This window comes from Triticum dicoccoides, chromosome 2B (genome assembly GCF_002162155.2).
Source record: "Triticum dicoccoides isolate Atlit2015 ecotype Zavitan chromosome 2B, WEW_v2.0, whole genome shotgun sequence".
Classification (NCBI taxonomy): domain Eukaryota; kingdom Viridiplantae; phylum Streptophyta; class Magnoliopsida; order Poales; family Poaceae; genus Triticum; species Triticum dicoccoides.
Window position 1 is genome coordinate 813,682,041 of NC_041383.1, and position 21,570 is coordinate 813,703,610.

General features: G+C 44.1%; 1 protein-coding gene across 1 annotated transcript; it reads right to left on the reverse strand.

Annotated features, from left to right (window-relative positions):
* Window positions 1-15,231: 15,231 nt before the first annotated feature.
* LOC119366538 (cationic peroxidase SPC4-like) lies at window positions 15,232-16,702 on the reverse strand. The gene is made up of 2 exons (XM_037632290.1): window positions 16,412-16,702; window positions 15,232-16,273 (listed from the first exon to the last, which is right to left on the reverse strand). Exons 1-2 carry the CDS (start codon window positions 16,667-16,669, stop codon window positions 15,491-15,493), a joined length of 1,041 nt encoding a protein of 346 aa, XP_037488187.1. The 5' UTR covers window positions 16,670-16,702; the 3' UTR covers window positions 15,232-15,490.
* Window positions 16,703-21,570: the final 4,868 nt, after the last annotated feature.

Genomic DNA, 21,570 nt, shown 5'->3' on the forward strand with positions numbered 1-21,570 from the left:
TATATAGCCAATGAAGAAAAATGACGGAAACAGTGAAGATTTTGCAAAGTTGAAGAATTTGAAAAACTGAAGAATTTCAAAAATGAGGAATTTCAAAAATGAAGATTTTCAGCTTTGGTGATGGCGTGACCCACCGTCTAAGAATGATGATTTCAGACACCGCATACAATTGTCGTAGGGTTCTGAGAATCAAATTCTTCATTGATTTCTTCACACTTAGAGTGTTATTCTTCATTGATTGAAGAAAAACGTTTCTTCATGTGTTGCACATCTAAGTCATCAATTTTGCATAAGTGTCAGGATGTGTGTCATTTTCAAAGAACATTCGAAGATTCTAAGATATTTAGCTCACACCGCAACTTGCTAAATCTCTTCTCATCCAAGGGCTTTGTGAAGATATCGGCTAGCTGTTCTTCAGTCTTCACGTGCTCGATGGAGATGTCGCCCTTCAACACATGATCACGAAGAAAATGATGACGAATCTGAATGTGCTTTCACTTCGAGTGCTGAACTGGATTGTGAGCAATCTTGATGGCACTCTCATTGTCACAGAGGAGAGTCATATTCTTCACGTTGACGCCATAGTCCTTGAGGGTTTGCTTCATCCATAGCAATTGAGCTCAGCAAGAACCAGCAGCAATGTATTCAGCTTCAGCAGTAGACAGAGATACGCAGTTCTGTTTCTTCGAGGACCAACAAACCAAAGATCGTCCGAGGAAATGACAAGTACCAGATGTTGACTTGCGGTCCACACGATCACTAGCATAGTCAGAGTCAGAGTATCCAATGAGATCAAAAGTAGAGCCCTTGGGGTACCATAATCCTAGTGTTGGTGTGTGAGCTAGATATCGAAGAATATGCTTCACAGCCTTATGGTGTGATTCCTTTGGTGTAGCTTGAAATCGGGCACACATGCAAACACTAAGCATTATATCTGGCCTAGATGCACATAAGTACAATAAGGAACCAATCATGGAGCGGTATACCTTGTGATCGAAGTCAATACCATTTTCATCAGTGCATAGATGGCCATTTGTGGGCATAGGAATTTTGACGCCTTTGCAATCTTGCATGCCGAATTTCCTCAGAACATCATTGAGGTATTTCTCTTGAGATATGAATATGCCATTGTGCTTTTGACGAATTTGAAGACCTAAAAAGAATTTCAACTCTCCCATCATAAACATTTGGTATTCTTCACTCATCATATAGGCAAATTCATCACTATAGCGTTGGTCAGTACAGCCAAAGATAATATCATCAACGCATATTTGGCACACAAACAGTTCACCATCATAAGATTTAGTAAGGAGAGTGGGGTCGAGTGAACCGGGTGTGAAGCCATTCTTCACGAAGAATTCCTTCAAAGTATCATACCACGCCCGAGGGGCCTGCTTGAGGCCATAGAGGGCCTTGTTGAGTCTGAAGACTTTGTCAGGATTCTTTGGATCTTCAAAACCTGGGGGTTGAGCAACATATACTTCTTCCTCAAGCTTACCAATGAGGAATGCACTTTTCACATCCATTTGATATAAAGTGATATTATGATGGTTAGCATAAGCAAGTAATATGCGAATAGCCTCAAGTCTAGCAACAGGTGCAAAAGTTTCATCGAAATCAATTCCTTCAACCTGTGTGTAGCCTTGAGCTACAAGTCGTTCCTTATTCCTCACCACAAGACCATTTTCATCTTGCTTGTTGCGGTAGATCCACTTTGTGCCGATGATATTATGCTTGCGAGGATCTGGATGTTTGACCAGTTCCCAGACATTGTTGAGCTCGAACTGATGCAATTCTTGTTGCATGGCCTGAATCCACTCAGGCTCCAGAAATGCTTCATCTACCTTAGTGGGCTCTGTAATAGAGACAAAAGCATAGTGCCCACAAAAGTTAGATAAATGTGAAGCTTTTGAGCATGTGAGAGGACCTGGCGCTCGAATGTCATCGATGATCTTTTCCACTTGCACTTCTTTTGCAATGCGAGGATGAGCTAGTTGTCATTGAGGAATTTGATCAGCATTTTCTTCAGCACCATTTTCTTCAGCATTTTCATCAGGTGCAACAGCTCGATTTTCTTCACGTTCTGGAATGAATTCTTCAGTAGATTCTTCGGTAGGAATAACATCCTCAGTAGCATTGAACTTGATAGAATCCTCAGGTGCTGGTTCATCTATTACAGAAGGTAGGTGCTCTCTTTGTGAGCCATTAGTTTCATCGAACCGCACATCTACAGTTTCAACAACCTTGTGAAGAACGTTGTTGAAGACTCTGTAAGTGTGCGAGTCCTTTCCATAACCAAGCATAAAACCTTCATGTGCTTTCGGTGCAAATTTAGCATTGTGACGAGGATCTCTAATCCAACATTTAGCATCAAAGACTTTGAAATAACTCACATTGGGTTTCTTGTCAGTGAGGAGTTCATAAGCAGTCTTCTTGAAGAATTTGTGAAGATATACCCGATTGATGATGTGGCATGCAGTATCAATTGCATCAATCCAAAAACGACGAGGCGTTTTGTATTCATCAAGCATAGTGCAAGCCATTTCAGCGAGGGTTCTATTCTTGTGCTCCACGACGCCATTCTGCTGAGGAGTATAAGGAGCAGATAACTCATGAGTAATACCAAGTTCATCAAGATAGCCATCAAGACCGGAATTCTTGAACTCGGTCCCATTGTCAGTTCTGATGTGCTTGATCTTCACACCAAAGTTGGTTGAAGCCCTCGAGGAAAATCGTTTGAAGGTTTCCTGCACTTCATGTTTGTAAGTGACAATGTGTACCCATGTGTAACGAGAATAGTCATCAACAATAACAAAGCATATAGAGAAGCATCATTTAAACAGAAGAATAATGATTAGGACCAAAGAGATCCATGTGAAGCAATTCAAATGGACGAGTAGTGGTCATGATAGTCTTCGCTGGATGCTTGGCCTTTGTCATCTTTCCAGCTTCACAAGCTCCGCATAATTGATCCTTGAGGAATTTGACATTCTCAATGCCAATGACATGCTTCTTCTTCGCAAGCGTGTTCAGATTCCTCATGCCAGCGTGACCAAGTCATCGATGCCATAGCCAGCCCTCTGAAGCTTTTGCAAGTAAGCACACGGCTGGTTGTAGTCCTGTAGAGAAATCGACAATATACAGATCTCCTCTCCTAAAGCCTTCTAAGACTTTGGAATGGTCAGCTTCCACGATCACAACACAACGATACTTACCAAAGACAACAACCATATCAAGATCACAAAGCATTGAGACAGACATGAGGTTGTATCCTAAGGACTCGACAAGCATGACTTTGTCCATGTGTCGATCCTTTGAGATCGCAACCTTACCTAGACCCAATACCTGACTTTTGCCTTTGTCAGCGAAAATGAGATGCTTCAGATGTGACGGTGATAAAGGAGCATCCCTCAATAGAATCTTTTCACCCGTCATGTGATTTGTACATCCACTATCTAGAACCCACTCGTTGGCTTTGGGCTGATCATCATGCAGATGAATTAGTGCAACTTACGATCTCATATACTTCATCAGTGAAGAATATGATATCAAGTTCATCAGATGAACTTCATAAAGCAGTAAAACAGATATTTCAGTATGAGGACGTGTGAAATGAAAGTTCATTTCATCATGATTCGCCTGCGTCCTTTCAGGCATTTTTTGTCAGGCCCCCAGCAAATTCTTCAAACGTTTAAATCACGTTTGGAGACCTGACCCTGCATAAGAGATTAGTTCTTTTTATTCACCACCCACATCTGAAGGGGTGGCAAAGAGTTCATCACTCTGCGAGCACCATATGAGAAAGGTGGCATAGAGGCCAATCCATTTTGTTTCACATAAGAGGGATTAGGGTAAGCATATGAATAACCAGAGAAATTCTTCGAGGACTTATGAACATAATGATTTGAAGAATAATGCGCATATTCATAGCCCTTAGCTCTACCCTGCGAAACAGAAGGGTTAGCACGATGATAATCATATGAGGACTTTGTTCCATTTGAGGAATTTGATCCACGTGAGGAATTTTGTCCGTATGAAGACTTGGATCCATATGAAGAATTAGGTCCATATGAAGAGTTTGATCTAGGGTTCCTATTCTTCACAGGTGGTGTCATGAGGACATTCACCTCAAGACTTTCAACATAACTTTTGGGAACCCAGATTTTCTTCATAGGGGAACCGTTCCTGCAGTTAGTCCCAACATATCTAGCAAATACTTCACCATTCTGATTTTTGAACAGTTTATAGTTGGAGTCAAATGACTCATCAGAAGAATAAGGAGATTCACATGTAAAGCCAGATAAGTTGGATGGATCAACTGGAGGTCCCTTTGCAGCAACCCATGAGGTTTTGGGGTACTGCTCAGGCTTCCAATATGTTCCATCAGCATTGAGTTTCCTCTCAAAGGCAATACCCTCTTTCCTAGGGTTTCTGTTGAGGATCTGCTTTTTGAGCACATCACAAAGAATCTGATGCCCTTTGAGGCTTTTGTACATGCCTGTCGTGTACAATTCCTTCAGCCCTGCATCGTCAGTGATACTAGCAATGTACTCGGATGAGGAATTAGTGATATCAGAGGCAGGTGAAGAATTTGTAATAGTTGAAGCATTTGAACATTCAAGTGATGAATTAGCAGATTCATGTTCAATGCACTTTAAGCATGGAGGAACAAATTCTTCCTGAGAAGCGCTGATTTGTTGAGCAAGCAATGAAGCGCGCGCTCCTTCTGAAGATCTTCATAACTCACCCTTAGCTTCTCAAGATCTTGCTTTCTTTGAAGAAATTCATAGGAAAACTTCTCGTGATCAGATAAGAGAGTTTTATGATGACTTTGAAGGTTGTCAAACTTAGATTGAAGTTTCTGAAGATTTTTAGTTAAGTCTTTAGTGCGGTCCATTTCATCACCCACCATATCATCACTTTTGTCTAGCATGTTTTGAAGTTTTTCAATAGCCTTTTGTTGTTTCACAGCAATCTTAGCAAGTTTAGAGTAACTAGGCTTAAGATTTTCATCAGATTCATCCTCACTAGATTTAGAGGAGGGGTATTTTGTTACCTTGGCACCCTTTGCCATGAAGCAATAGGTGGGAGCGTAGTCATCATTGTCTTCATCGGCCTTGTTGGTGCGGTCAATTTCTTCAGAGTTGAAGATAGACTTGCTAACGAAAGAAGTAGCGAGAGCCAGACTCGCCACACCAGACTCGGACTCCTCAGATGCCTCCTCTTCCTCATGCTCCTCAGATTCAGCTTCAGAGTCCATTTCCTTGCCAATGAATGCCCGAGCCTTCTTCGAGCTGCTCTTCTTGTGAGATGAAGACTTTGAGGATTTTGATGATGAAGATTTTGAAGATTTCTTCTTCTTCTTAGCGTCATCAGAACTATAATCCTTGTATTTCTTCTTCTTTAATTCCTTTTCCCATTGAGGACAATCTTGAATATAGTGACCAGGTTTCTTGCATTTGTGGCAAAGTCTTCTCTTATAGTCACTTGATGAGGAATCACTGCTCCTTGAGGATTTTCCAAAGCGACCACGTCTTGAGAACTTCTGGAACTTCTTCACGAGAAGTGCTAGCTCCTAGCTCAATTCTTAAGGATCACCAAGGCTACTACCAGAATCTTCACATTCAGATTCAGACAAAGCCTTCGCCTTCAGGGCACGTGGTTTGCCATAGCTTGAACCATAGAGATCTCTCTTTTCAGCAAGCTGGAACTCATGAGTATTTAGCCTCTCGAGGATATCAGCGGGATCTAGTGACTTGTAATCAGCTCGCTCTTGAATCATCAGTGCCAGAGTATCAAATGAGGAATCTAGCGATCATAGAAATTTCTTCACCACCTCATGGTCGGTGATGTCAGTGGCGCCAAGCGCTTGAAGCCCATTTGATATGTCAGTGAGGCGATCGAAAGTTTGCTGAACATTTTCATTGTCGAGTCTTTTGAAGCGGTTGAAGAGATTGCGAAGAACGTCAACACGAGAGTCGCGTTGAGTTGAGACTCCTTCGTTTACTTTGGAGAGCCTATCCCAGATAAGCTTAGCAGTTTCCAAAGCACTCACTCTACCATACTGCCCTTTACTCAGATGACCACATATGATATTCTTCGCTTGAGAATCGAGTTGCTTGAATCTCTTCACATCAGCAGCATTCAGGGAAGGTGTGACTGAGGGAACACCATTTTCCACAATGTACCAGAGATCGTTGTCAATTGCTTCAAGATGCATTCGCATCTTATTCTTCCAATAGGGGTAGTCCGTGCCATCGAAGGTAGGACACCCAACGGAGACCTTGATCATACCTGCGGTCGACATAACTAAAACTCCAGGTGGTTAAACCAAAATCACATAGAACAAGGGAGTACCTTGCTCTGATACCAATTGAAAGTGTGTTATATCGACTAGAGGGGGGTGAATAGGCGATTTTTATGAATTCTTCACTGAGGAATTTGCCGGTGAGGAAATTCCTTAGCGAAGAACTATTAGCAGCGGAATAAGTACTCAGAAGTAAGTATAACAGGATACAGACATAGTCATCATGATGAAATGAAGACAAGCACAGAGTACAGGAAGCGTAAACACAGGATAACACAAGATGAAGACAAACAAACTGAAGAAATTGAACTAAGGAAATTGAGAAAGTCTTCAGTCAAAGTCTTCAAACACAGATATGAACAATCACTCAACACAGTAATGAGGAAATGAAAGAGTTGAGGAAATAGCACCAGTAAGGTTGGTGAAGACAATGATTGGGTAGACCAGTTCCAACTGCTGTCTCAGTTGTACGTCTGGTTGGAGCGGCTGAGTATTTAAACTCGAGGACACACAGTCCCGGACACCCAGTCGCTGAGCACGCAGCTCAAGACACCAAGTCCTCACCGTATTCTCCTTGAACTAAGGTCACACAGACCTCGTCCAATCACTCGTGGTAAGTCTTCAGGCGACTTCTAAACCTTCACAGACTCGGTCACTCGGCGATCCACAATTCCTCTTGGATGCTCTAGACCATGACGCCTAACCGTCTGGAAGAAGCACAGTCTTCAAAGGTAACAAGCGTCAGATCCACACAGGATCAATCTCTTCAGTGATGCTCAATCACTTTGGGTTTGTAGGTGTTTGGGTTTGGGTTTTTTCCTCACTCGATGATTTTTGCTCAAAGTCCTCGGAGGATGGGTTGCTCTCAAATGACAAGTGTCAGTTTCTCTCGGAGCAGCCAACCAGCTAATGGTTGTAGGGGGAGGCTATTTATAGCCTGGGGAGCAGCTCGACATGATAAGACATAAATGCCCTTGTCTGATATGACCGTTAGGTGGATAAGATATTTTGGGACAGCTGGCGCGTAGCACATCAACGGTCAGAAATTTGACTATCAAATTCCTCGGGGCTATCATGTTCCTCACTGTGTAGGCAATCCGCACTGGAGAATTCCTAACTCCTCAATCAGAACAAATTCCTCAGCGACCAGAAGAACTTCGTCTCTGTCACTGAAGAAATTGATTGAACTGTATGAGATTTCCAAAGGCTTCACTCGAAGGTTTTGGTAGGTGTAGGATTTTGAGTTGAGCATCACTCGGAAATTTTTCGTTAGTATTTCCTCGACCCCCTTTAACAGTACGGTGTTTCCTATGACTCATGAGAAAAACAAAACTGTGAAAACGAAAGTCTTCAAGCTTCATATTCCTCGCATGAATATCAAGTCTTCACCGATACACCACTTTCTTCACTTTCAAAGTCTTCATGAAAGTCTTCAGGAATTCCAAAATCTTCAATCGAAGATATTCATTTTAGGGGTCGACTTTCTCTGTAAATATCAAACTCCTCATAGACTTATAGACCTGTGTACACTCACAAACGCATTAGTCCCTTAACCTATAAGTCTTCAATACACCAAAATCACTAAGGGGCACTAGATGCACTTACAATGAGTCGTGCTATCCTTGCAATGCCATTTTATTTTGTTTTGTTTGCTGTTTGAATAAGATACCAAGATCCGAAATTCTTAAATGAGAGAGAGTCTTCACATAGTTGCATAATTATTTATCTACTCATGGATCTTCACTTATATCTTTTGGAGTAGTTTGTCGTTTGCTCTAGTGCTTCACTTATATCTTTTTAGAGCACGGCGGTGGTTTTATTTTGTAGAAATTAATGAACTCTCATGCTTCACTTATATTATTTTGAGAGTCTTAAACAGTATTTGAATGAAAACTATCATAGAACTGAATTGGATGCTATGATCAATTGGTACTTGATAATTGTTTTGAGATAGGGAGGTAGTGATATTAAAGTCATGCTAGTTGGGTGATTATGAATTTAAATAATACTTGTGCTGAAGTTAGCAAGTCCCACAGCATGCACGTATGGTTAAAGTTGTGTAACAAATTTGAAGCATGAAGTGTACCTGGCTTGTGCATCCTTATGAGTGGCGGTCGGGGACGAGCGATGGTATTTTCCTACCAATCTATCCCCCTAAGAGCATGCGCGTAGTGCTTGGTTTTTGATGACTTCTAAATTTTTGTAATAAGTATATGAGTTTTTTTGACTAATGTTGAGTCCATGGATTATACGCACTATTACCTTTCCATCATTGCTAGCCTCTTCGGTACTGTGCATTGCCCTTTCTCACCTTGAGAGTTGGTGCAAACTTCGCCGGTGCATGCAAACCCCGTGATACGATACACTCTATCACACATAAACCTCCTTATATCTTCCTCAAAACAGCCACAATACCTACCTATTATGGCATTTCCATAGCCATTCCGAGATATATTGCCATGCAACTTTCCACCGTTCCGTTCATCATCATTATGACATACTTTACTTCTGTCATATTGCCATTGCATGATCATGTATTTGACATCGTATTTGTGGCAAAGCCACCATGCATTATTTTTCATACATGTCACTCTTGATTCATTGCACCATCCTGGTACACCACCGGAGGCATTCATATAGAGTCATATCTTGTTCTAGTTTCGAGTTGTAATTTCTATGTTGTAATCAATAAAAGTGTGATGATCATCATTATTAGAGCATTGCCCAAAAAGAAAAAAAAGAAAAAAAAGGAAGAAAGGCCAAAAAAAGAAAGGCCCAAAAAAAGGGCAATGCTACTATCTATTTTTCCACACTTGTGCTTCAAAGTAGCACCATGTTCTTCATGTAGTGAGTCTCATAGGTTGTCTTTTTCATAATAGTGGGAATTTTTCATTATAAAACTTGGCTTGTATATTCCTACAATGGGCTTCCTCAAATGCCCTAGGTCTTCATGAGCAAGCAAGTTGGATGCACACTCACTAGTTTTTTTTTGTTGAGCATTCGTTTATAGCTCTAGTGCATCCGTTGCATGGCAATCCCTACTCCTCATGTTGACAGCAATTGATGGGCATTCCCATAGCCCGTTGATTATCCTCCTCAATGTGAGTCTTTCTCCTTTTTTTGTATTCTTCACACAATCCCCAATCATTATTCTATTCCACCCATAGTGCTATATCCATGGCTCACGCTCATCTATTGCGTGAAGGTTGAAAAAGTTTGAGATTATTTGAGTACGAAACAATTGCTTGGCTTGTCATCGAGGGTATAGAAGTTGGGAACATCTTTGTGTGACGAAAATTAAGCATAGCCTAACTATATGATTTTGTAGGGATGAACTTTCTTTAGCCATGTTATTTTGAGAAGACATGATTGCTTTTATTAGTATGCTTGAAGTATTGCTATTTCTTTTGTCAATATGAACTTTTATTTTGAATCACTTGGATCTGAACATTAATGCCACAATAAAGAAAATCACATTGAGATTTATGCTAGGTAGCATTCCACATCAAAAATTCCGTTTTAATCATTTACCTACTCGAGGAAGAGCGGGAATTAAGCTTGGGGATGCTTGATGCATCTCCAACGTATCTATAATTTTTGATTGTTCCATGCTATTATATTATCTGTTTTGAAGCATTATGGGCTTTATTATACACTTTTATATTACTTTTGGGACTAACCAATTAACCGGAGGCCCAGCCCTATTGCTGTTTTATTGCCTGTTTCAGTATATCGAAGAAAAGGAATATCAAACGGAGTCCAAATGGAACGAAACCTTCGGCAGCGTGATTTTTGGGAAGATTATGATCCAGGAGACTTGGAGTGCAAGCCAGGGGTCATCGAGGAAGCCACGAGATAGGAGGCGCCCCCCTGTCTCGTGGGCCCCTCGAGCACCTCCCGACCGACTTCTTTCGTCTATATAAGCCTATGTAACCAAAAAACATCGAATATCAATATAGATCGGGAGTTCCGCCGCCGCAAGACTTTGTAGCCACCAAAAACCTCTCGGGAGCCCTTCCCGGCACTCTGCCGGAGGGGGGGTCCTTCATCGATGGCCATCTTCATCATCCCGGCGCTATCCATGACGAGGAGGGAGTAGTTCACCCTCGAGGCTGAAGGTATGTACCAGTAGCTATGTGTTTGATCTCTCTCTCTCTCTCTCTCGTGTTCTCTCTCGTGTTCCCTCTATGGCACGATCTTGATGTATCCCGAGCTTTGCTATTGTAGTTGGATCTTATGATGTTTCTCCCCCTCTACTCTCTTGTGATGAATTGAGTTTTCCCGTTTGAAGTTATCTTATCGGATTGAGTCTTTTATGAGAACACTTGATGTATGTCTTGCCGTGCTTATCTATGGTGAAAATGGGATATCATGTGTCACTTGATGTATGTTTTGGTTACCAACTTGCAGGTTCCGCCCATGAAACTATGCATAGGGGTTGGCACACGTTCTTGACTCTCCGGTAGAAACTTTGGGCCACTCTTTGAAGTACTTTGTGTTGGTTGAATAGATGAATCTGAGATTGTGTGATGCATATCGTATAATCATGCCCACGGATACTTGAGGTGACAATGGAGTATCTAGGTGACATTAGGGTTTTGGTTGATTTGTGTCTTAAGGTGTTATTCTAGTACGGACTCTTAAATAGATTGATCCGAAAGAATAACTTTGAGGTGGTTTCGTACCCTACCATAATCTCTTCGTTTGTTCTCCGCTATTAGTGGCTTTGGAGAGGCTCTTCGTTGCATGTTGAGGGATTGTTATATGATCTATCTATGTTATTATTGTTGAGAGAACTTGCACTAGTGAAAGTATGAACCTTAGGCCTTGTTTCTTACCATTGCAATACCGTTTACGTTCACTTTTATCACTAGTTGCCTTTCTGTCTTTATATTTTCAGATTACAAATACCTTTATGTACCATCCATATTGCACTTGTATCACCATCTTTTCGCCGAACTAGTGCACCTATACAATTTATCATTGTATTAGGTGTGTTAGGGACACAAGAGACTCTTTATTATTTGGTTGCAGGGGTGTTTGAGAGAGATCATCTTCATCCTACGCCTCCTACGGATTGATAAACCTTAGGTCATCCACTTGAGGAAAATTTGCTACTGTCCTACAAACCTATACACTTGCAGGTCCAACTTTGTCTACAAGAAGAAGGTTGTGTAGTAGACTTCACATCGACGACGGGCACGGCAACAATTGTCAACAGCGAAGGCAAACATGGGAGAGTGGCACGACGCGGCAGTGCGGTGCGGCCGTCATGTGCCTATTTGTTTTTCTACAATTGTCAACAGCGAAGGTAAACATGGGAGAGTGGCGCGACGCGGAAGTGCGGCCGTCATGTGCCCATTTGTTTTTTTCTCAAATCTCGTCCACGGTGGAAACAAGTAGTAATGGGAACACGGGATATGACGTCTACACAGGGCAATACCGTTTACGTTCACTTTTATCATTAATTGCCTTGCTGTCTTTATATTTTTAGATTACAAATACCTTTATGTACCATCCATATTGCACTTGTATCACCATCTTTTCGCTGAACTAGTGCACCTATACAATTTATCATTGTATTAGGTGTGTTGGGGACACAAGAGACTCTTTATTATTTGGTTGCAGGGGTGTTTGAGAGAGATCATCTTCATCCTACGCCTCCTACGGATTGATAAACCTTAGGTCATCCACTTGAGGGAAATTTGCTACTGTCCTACAAACATATGCACTTGCAGATCCAACTTTATCTACAAGAAGAAGGTTGTGTAGTAGACTTCACATCGACGACGGGCACGGCAACAATTGTCAACAGCGAAGGCAAACATGGGAGAGTGGCACGACGCGGCAGTGCGGTGCGGCCGTCATGTGCCTATTTGTTTTTCTACAATTGTCAACAGCGAAGGTAAACATGGGAGAGTGGCGCGACGCGGAAGTGCGGCCGTCATGTGCCCATTTGTTTTTTTTCTCAAATCTCGTCCACGGTGGAAACAAGTAGTAATGGGAACACGGGATATGACGTCTACACAGGCCTGCATCTGACGGTTAGGGCGCGCCGGCGCCTAGTGTTGCCCATATATTTTCCTCAATTAATATGCTTTGGAGAGGGAGGCAAACCCTATTCGGCGCATACCCCCTCGTTCTCACTGGGCCGGCCCAGCTATATCTTTCTTATCTAGATTTCAGAACATAAAAATGCGTGTCTATAACGAATCGAACCGGCGACCATTTGGCTAGTAGTACTAGCAGTCAACCACCACGCCACAAGACTTCATGTGATTAGCTACCTCTTCTCATTCTTTTCTTCTTTGGACTTTCCCTTTTTTTCTTTTTTGTTCACTTTTCCTTTTTCTTTCTTCTTCTTCCTGGTTCGATGAACTTTCTTAAATTTTGTGATTCTTTTTCAAAATCGCTGAACAGTTTCCAAATGGATGAACCTTTTTTAAATTCAATGGAATTTTAACATTTGATGAACTTTTTCAAATTCCATGAATTTTTCTTCAAATTTGATAAGGTTTTTTTCAAACTCGACGAACTTTTTTCAAATTGGATGAACTATTTTCAAATTCGATGACCTTTTTTAGATTTGATGAATTTTTTTTCAAATTCGATGAACTTTTTCAAATGCGATGAACTTTTTTCAAATTCGATGAACTTTTTTCAAATTCGATGAACTTTTTTTCAAATTCGATGAACTTTTTCAAATGTGATGAACTTTTTTTCAATTTCGATGACTTTTTTTCAAATTTGATGAACTTCTTTTTGGAATGGTTGAACTTTTTTTGAAATCCGCTGAATTTTTTTCAAAAGCGGTGAACTTTTTTCAGATTCGATGAACTTTTTCTAATTATGATGAACTTTTCTCCAATTCGATGACTTTCTTCAATTTTGATGAACTTAAAAAACCAATGAACTTTCATTCCTTTTTTTAAAGTTTTCCTTCGAGTTTTAGAAAAGCGCACGTATTCACCAAAAAAGGAAGAAAAAAAGGCGAACAAAACCGTGACAGAAAAAGAGAAAAAAAATAAAAAAAATGGTTTGGAAAGCTTTCCAGACCGGGCGCTTTGCGAGGTGGAAAAGAATAAAAGAAATCAAACGAACAGTTAGAACACCGGTCTTTATGTCTTTTGAGGGGATTATAAAACACGGATCATTGGATGGTCTAGTGGTTCGTGCACCCCTGTTTGAGGCGTGATGTCCCGTGTTCGAATCCAACTCGCCGCAAATCTTTTTGTAGTTCGACTGGTTCGCTGCGAGACGATCGAGCGAAGGTTTTCTGGGCCGGCCCACTCGAGGTCTCATTCAGGCGCCAGGGAACTGTTCGGGCGCCTTAAGCGCCGAACAGGAGCTCTCGGAGAGGAAGCACACGGATTAATAGTTTAGTTTGTTCGCGAGGGAGACAACCAATGTTATCCGGGTTGGGCTCAAGCTAGCTCCCAATTGAAACTCGGCCCAAAAGCTTGAAACATGTGAGAATTATATTTATACTTTTAATATAGTTGTGATACTATATTTATTATCATATTAAATATTTTTAGGCACTTTTCGTGGCGGCATTTTTTGTGTTGTTACCTTGTAGAAGTCATTGCTCGAATATGTTCCGACTTGTTCTTTAGGGTATAAACCTGAATTCTGGCCTCGGGTGGTTGAATCTGGTGATGGAGGCGCTTGAGCGTCGCTCCTTTTTTAAAGGCATTGCTTTGAATAACCTCGTCATTTGTGAGGTGCCATGAGATGGTTCATGCAGATATGGTCACTCTTATAGTTTGCCGATCGTGGATCTGGTATTTTTTTTCTTGCCTAGATATACCTTTGGTCTTATAAAACTGTGCTACTTGCCGGTTAGTTTGTCTGTACATGTGTTAGTGTTGCATGTGTGCATCCTAAATATATAGAGGTCGGGTATGTGCTAAATCTTTTTGTATCCTCTTGATGCACCATGTTAAACCAAAAATATATCATTTGATGAAAAAATGCAGTACTCCCTCCATTTTTGTATACAAGGCCACAAAACCATATTATAGGTACGAAGGTAAAAACTAATGGCCACTTAAGCCAATGTTGGCAACTAGTCTTTTTTCCTCGCTTGACGTGTTAATTAATGTGTGTTTTCTCTACAACGCACAACAAGACAACTCTCTGACTCCTCGTTGGTTGATTAATGCGGTGCATTAAAACCAACCTTCTCATCCTCACATGCATGCACGGGGTATTAATGTCCTCGATTGCTAGTACGAGGCAAACCTCATAAATTTTATCTCGATTGGTATTAGTGGTCTTGTATAGTTGCAAATTATAATTTTGATAGGGCCTCATGTACAAAAATGAAGGGAGTATTTGTTAGGCACCAAAGTAGTCATCTGTGTAACTTGATGTACAACCGGTGTACCTGCCTTGATTAATAGGCTTTGCAGAGAGGAAGCACATGGACTAATAACGGAGTTTGTTTGTGAGGAGAATAGGAGGGTGCTTGGATACGTTTTAGTCCCATGATTAAAAGTAGTGGGACTAAAACTTGCTAGCCTCACCCATGCTTGGATATAAATACTAAATAGACTAAAATCGAGTTAATGAGCATTTATTATCCTTCAAACCCTCCAATCCAGAACTCGCATGTGTTAAAGGAGGGGAGTTAAATGAGGAGAGAGAGGACTAATCCATATTTTAGTAGGGTTCCCCTGACTAAAATTTTTTAGTCTCAAGACTAGTTCTAGCCTCTCTTTAGTCACGGGTAATTGGAACTTTAGCCTCTAAAAGGGACTAGTTTTAGTTAGACTAAAAATAGTCCCTTGGATCCAAGCATGCCCTAGGACGTGGACAAAAGATCAGTAGTGTTACCCGGGCTACGGTTGAGCTAGTTCCCAACTGAAACCCGATAGAAAAGCTTGAAATACGTGAAAATCATATAATATCTGCGATACTTAAACATCGGGTTTCATGAAAAAGAAACACTCCTCAATCCGATCACAAAAAATAAAATAAAGCGTCGTCAAAGCTGAAGGATGGAGAATTTTTTAGGACAAAATCTACCAGCAATTCCCAACAACAGAGAGCAGGAATAGTTGCAGATCTGAGACGATACAATCATACAAGTGGCCCGCCGAGTGGCTCTAGACTATGTGGGCATGCATAAAGCTAATGTCAATCAAACAAAACATATGGTTTGATACATCGATCGAATAATCAATCTCTGGCCACAAAACCCTCGTCTGTGAGGTTCCTTATAAAGTTGGGCCTGAAGCAGTTGCGGCGGTACTCGCCATAGTTTGCTCCCACGGAAATATGTGCTACCTTCGACATGGATTTGCCGAACTGTGAAAAGAACAAGCCCTGGTCCTTAGCAAACTTCTCAACCAAATCTTTGGTCACCCTGTCGAGGAGGAGCTCCGTGTCGGAACCGAGCACCGCCTTACCCGCCAGGAGGTTGCGGTAGTAATTATTGTCGAATGTGTTAGGGGTGGTAACGTCAAGGTCTTGCCTATGGTCAGGATTGATTTTGCAAACTTTCTTGATGAAGTTGACGAACTCGACGTCATCGCCAGGGGTGACGGTGCGGTCGTCGACCCTCCCGCAGCGTGTCTTCCCGATGGTGTGCGCGCCCGAAAGCGCGGCGAGGTCAGTCCTGTCGAAGCCGCGGAACCCGAAGACCGTGACGAGATCAAAGATCTTGGAATACTTGGGTATGAACAGGAACTCGTCGACCTCATCAAACGTGGCCGGACCAAAGCTGTCCATCCAGCCGAGCGGCACATCGTAGCTTGGTGCCCCTGACAGCATGATGGCCTCCCGGGTGGCGAGCATGCTGATGTCGGCGCAGGACACGTTCTTGCAGGTGATGTGCACGGTATTGCGGATACTCTCGATGAGGTTGAGCGCGCCCTCGTGCAGCCCGGCGTTATGGGGCAAAATCATCCGCTCGCTCAAGTAGTGGGGGCTTTCTTCCAGCAAGAGCGACGCGTCGCAGCCCTACACAATCGACATGATACTCACACTTAGTACTGCAACACAGGCAAGGCTATTTCAAGTTCATCGCACCCCACTAATAACACTTGCTAGTGTACCGTACCGAAAGTGTAGTAGTTGTTGGCAAGATCAGGAACGTACATTAGGGAAGCAGTCGTTGAAAAAGACACGGAGGAGGCCGGCGACGACGCCGATGTCCTTGTTGCGCGCTGTCACCACAGCGGCGCGCACCATGTCCTGCAGGTTGGGGCAGGACTGGGCGTGGAAGTCGTAGGAGAGGCCATCAGGGAGCACGACGTCGTCGGTGGGCATGGAGATGAACTCTGATGCCACCGCAGGGCAGACCAGCGCGGCCACGAGGCCCATCATGGCCAACATCATTCCACCGCTCGACGCCATCGGTGCAACTCAGTGAGCCCCTGCTAGCTTGAGTGAGTGAGTGAGTGAGAGTGTGGCTTCTCACGTCCAAGATGTTGTCATTTTATAACGGATCGAGGCAGCTTGCTAGTTCTAGTTAACCAGAGTTAAGGTAATTAACCGGCAAGGGTTGCTGACTAAACTGCATGAACCGAGAGAGAGCGAAGGAATTTGGGTTTCTCCCTTCTAGTTGGCGTAGTTGGACGTCCTTTAACTATCCCTATCCATCAAATATACTCCATCCATTCCAAAATGTAACATAGTCTTACATTTTGGGACGGAGGGAGTACATCCAAAGGCTAATGATTTTTATTTGCTCTTTAAACCTGCAGCTATCACAATTCTATGCACTACCCCAAAGCCCAGATACACCGTCCCACTTCCACCCAGATCCAGGCTCGGTATTTTACACCACTTCCACCCCGAGTAATGCTACACGTACAAACGAGTTACATGGTTTTATAAAGAGAGTTAATTTGATTGGTCAATAGATGGGGAGGCGGCCCACCCCCTGAAAATCAGAGGGGAGGGGGGTTGGGGGCAAGTTTGTGATTGGTTAGTAGATGAAAAAATCCTAGCTAGAGTGTAATTGCATGTAACTCTTTGTGTGTTTAGCATCATTGTTTCCACCCTCTAACACAGCCACGGAAATTGTACCTCAATGAGCACTTTCAAGAGACTAGACGTCAGATCTTGAGATCGAAGAAATCACCACAAGCGTCTCTCCCTATCACCATGTTGGATGATGATGCTCATCATGATGTGTCCATAAAAAGGGAATGTGTTTGCATGGAGGTATGTATGCAGTTGAGGAATCTACTACGTCTGAGTTGTTTTCTTGCAAACTGTTAGGGGCTTGAAGACATGAACTGTGCCGAGTTGAGTGTCCTTTCCGCAATAGTTGCACGAATTTTCATGAATGTGTGGTGGTGGTGGTGGTGGAGAGGCAGTGGACGTCCAGTTAGGTGTGGCATTCGAATTTCGGCGAGCGGAGATATCGAAAATGGATCGAGCAACTTGGAATCTACTCCAGTATTATACAACATGCACTCGAATATATCTCCACCATAGTACAAGTTACTTACAATCAAGTAGGAAGTGTTGCAGGCGGCAAGTGCAGATTAAGCAAAACTTAAACCTCCTTGCAGGCAGCAACTAGACCTGCTAAGTCAACCAAGTAATCAATGCGACGTGATTAATACTGCCATCACAATTAATGCGGCGCTGACCAAAGAAACTGGATGCTTTGGATAATTAAAAAAATCAGCACACAAAAAATAGGCTTTGTGCAATCACTTTCTCAATTTTTCTTTACCATATGTACTCTGTCTCTCTGGAGAGTGAGCTCTGTTGTGGTAGGCCGGTCTGGCCAGTCGCTGGCTCCTCCTGCGTTGCGCTGTGCGAGAGTCCCGTGGCTATCTGTGCCCCTCTGCTGGACCTAGCTAAGCTCAGCTCACCAGCCAGGAGTTGGCGGAGCTGTAGTTCAAAATGGTGGAGTTGCAGTTTGCCCGCTCCGCAGATTCCGAGAGTGGGTGATAACCGAACAGGGCCTTAGTCGTGTTGAGTAACGGCATGCATGCACGTCCGATCCGATGGGGACAGACTAATGCACATGCACGTAGCTAGGACGTGAGGCGTGCTCTATGCACGATCACTTGTTTTCTATCTTTCTGTTTGATGTATTCTCCCGGTCAGGGCGGGGCTAGTGACACAGTCGTGGGATGGCCCGGCATACGCGGATCTAGAGCAGCTGATCGGGAGTCAGCTAGCCTTTGTAATCGATTGAGATAGAAAGGGATGAATAACAGGAAAAAAAAACCATGTTAGCTGTCGGAACAAAAACCACTCTGCCTCTCGTGAGCTCATCCCTCTCTCTGTGATCTTCTTTGTCAGATTTAGATTCGGCAACAACACCCTCTTTCTGCTGCAGTTGACTCGTTTCCGGGTCTGTCTAGGACACATCCAGATGTGACTTATGTCACATCTAACCTGATGTTCATTTTTTTTTTGTCCATTTTTTTTGCTTTAAGTTTTTTTTGTTTCTTGTTGCTGTATTATATATTTGTGAGAGCTTAGATGTGACATCCTTAAAAAACATATAGATGTAAATTAGACAAACCGATTTTTTAAAACTTACGAACTGGGACACGGAGGAGGCTGGCCGGCCGGAGGAGGTCGGAGAAGTCGCCAGTGGAGTGCCAGATCGAGTAAGCAAGGTACACAAACGTGAAACGTCATTTTTTTTAGAAAAGGAGGATGACCCCCGGCCTCTGCATCTGGACGATGCATACCACCACTTTATTAATTATTCTCATAAGACCTTAAAAAGTAATACAACAGTAAGACTAAAGCCGCCGTCTAAGCAACATATCCAGTTGATCAAGGGGCGCAGATAGCCTGGGCCTAATACCAAACAAACATCGCAGCCAAACCTAACGTCTAAGACCTGAGGTCCCATTCAGGACGCCTGCCGGGCATGGGTCTCACCGGTCCGGCGTGCACTCAGAGGCCGCCGCCGCCAACTGCCACCACTTCATCTTCAGAACTGTACTGATGCATCAACCTTGCTCGGTCCAGTTATCGTCGACGCCACCACGGCGTCCAACGGCACCTCCTCCCTGCGCGCAAAAACGTGAGCACGTCGCGGTCGCTACTGATACACCTCAGCACCATGCTGCCAAGTACCACTAGCCGACACAATTTGATGTCTTTGGAAGATCTGTCAAGCGTAGCACCTGCCGACCAAGCATGAGAAGGCGTAGCGACCTGTCCGTCAGGCATGACTTGACATCTCCACCGAAGCTCCGTGCAAGACGAAGCCGCTTCACCTCCAGCCTCTCTGAAGGGGAGCACCCCAGGAAGACACGGCGAAGAGTTGAGCACCACAATCACCATGAGAGCCGGACCAGCCGACCACCATGGCGAAGCGACACCACTAAAGAGAGAACTGCCGCCATCAGGAACGCCAAGAACGCGCTGCAGCTGTCCCACCTTCCCGCGGACCAAAAGCGTCGCCTTCAAGAAGGTGACGGAGCCTGGCACCGCCGCCGCCCAACCAACGTTGTGGGTTTTCACCCGGGTGCAGGGGAAGGACGAGGGGGAGGGAGCTGGATCTCGAAGCCTCCTTCAAGAAGAAAATAACGCCTGGAGCGCCGCCGACGTCGTGGCCGCCGCAGCCGGCGTCGTGGCCGCCGCAGCCGGCCAAGAAATTACTCCGATCCAGAGCTCCCAACCCCACATCCACGCAGTCAGCCACCGGATCTGGCCGGAGTGACGAGGAGGAAGCAGCAGCACAGGGGCGTCGTCTTCAGATCTGGCGAAGGAGAGCAGCAGGGGAACCCTCCACATGGCGCCCGCATCCACCGCCAACTCGCCACCCGCGCGGCCGAGTAGACGCGGCCCTCAACACCGGCTAGCGCCGCCCGCCACCGGGACGACGCCGCCCTCACCAGCAGAGGCCGCCGCCTCAAACCCTAGGCCCGAGCCCGAGTGGCGTCGCGGCCGAAGGCCTCGCCGCCACCCTCATCGGCGGCCGCGCGGGGGACCCGGCGTCCGCCTCCGGCGGCGGCAAGGAAAGGAATCGAGAAGGAGGAGGCGGACCGGGAGATTTGTCGCCCCTGAGTCGCCCTCGAGAGGGCGACGCGAGGGAACGAGGGGTAGAGCCTCTATACTGTAATCTTGATTAAAACGTGGAACGTCATGGATTAAATCTTCTTCATGGCTCCTCTCTGTTAGTAGCAATCTTGATTAGACGTGCTGGTCAATTGCTGGCTTGCTTGCAGGTTCATATTACAGTCTATGTTTTTTAGTCCAAGTAATACACGTGTAGCCTGCAACATGTCTAGTTTAGGTTGACTCCTACTCCCTCAGTCCAGAAATACTTGTCCTTGAAATGGTTGTATCTAGATTTTTTTTTAGTTATAGGTACATCCATTCTATTCATTTTAAGGACAAGTATTTTCGGACGGAGGGAGTAAGAGCATCTCCAGCCGCCCCCCAGGACACCGTTTTAGGCCCGGTTTTAGACTCGGACGGCGCTTTTAGCCGAAAAACGGCCCAGCCACGCTCCCAGCGCCCCCCAGGACGTCAAAATAGCGCCGGGAACCCCAGACGAAACTCGGCGCGTTGGGGGGCTTTTGGGGGCGCCGGCGAAAGTTTCGGCGACTCGTGTCTCACCACATGTCCTTTGTCTTGGTCCACTTAATCATTCTTCTCACAAACTTTTGCTCCCGGTGGGATGTGACTGGGAAGATGCCCTCTTTATTTCGCCGAATTTCGCCGGATGACCCCCAAAACACCTACTTTTTTGGTTCGGTGTTGTTCTTGGGGATGCCAACGGCTGGAGATGCTAGTGTAGGAGGTCAAGTCCGTATAGGATGTCCAGGCCCGTGGCTTGGAGTGACCGGGTCTGCACCTATATATACATCAGCTTCTGTTGTTGTAAATGTACCATCAGAAAGTACATACAAAGAAAATAAAAAGAAAAACAAGGCACGGCACATGCTATGCTTTTGGCCAAAAGTTTTCATCGACCTATGTTCACCTGATTTTTGTTTTTTGAATGGTCACCGTGGGTGGGTGAATCCCCACATTAATATATTCAGTTGAATTGGCTAGAAGCATCTAGGCTCCATACAAGATAGGTCAGGTAAATCATAGTACACGAAGAAAACAAGAGAGAAGAGACACAACCGAAAAAACACACCCACACACACCATCAAAGTCAGAAACCGCAAGAGAAGAGCATACATGGAGAAATTGGCGGCTCAACAACACCAAGTTGTGTCGTTATTAGGCCCTGAGAAGCTAAAACCACCAACGACTTGAAGCCGGACACACCACCACCACTGACAACCATCACAAAACTCATCAGCACAACCAGC

Bases quoted from the DNA above. Each gene is read 5' to 3' on its own strand.
- LOC119366538 (XM_037632290.1), bottom strand. From the start codon at position 16,669: ATGGCGTCGAGCGGTGGAATGATGTTGGCCATGATGGGCCTCGTGGCC. The intron at 16,274-16,411 runs GTACGTTCCTGA...TCGATTGTGTAG, and splicing joins TCAACGACTGCTTCCCTAAT to GGCTGCGACGCGTCGCTCTT.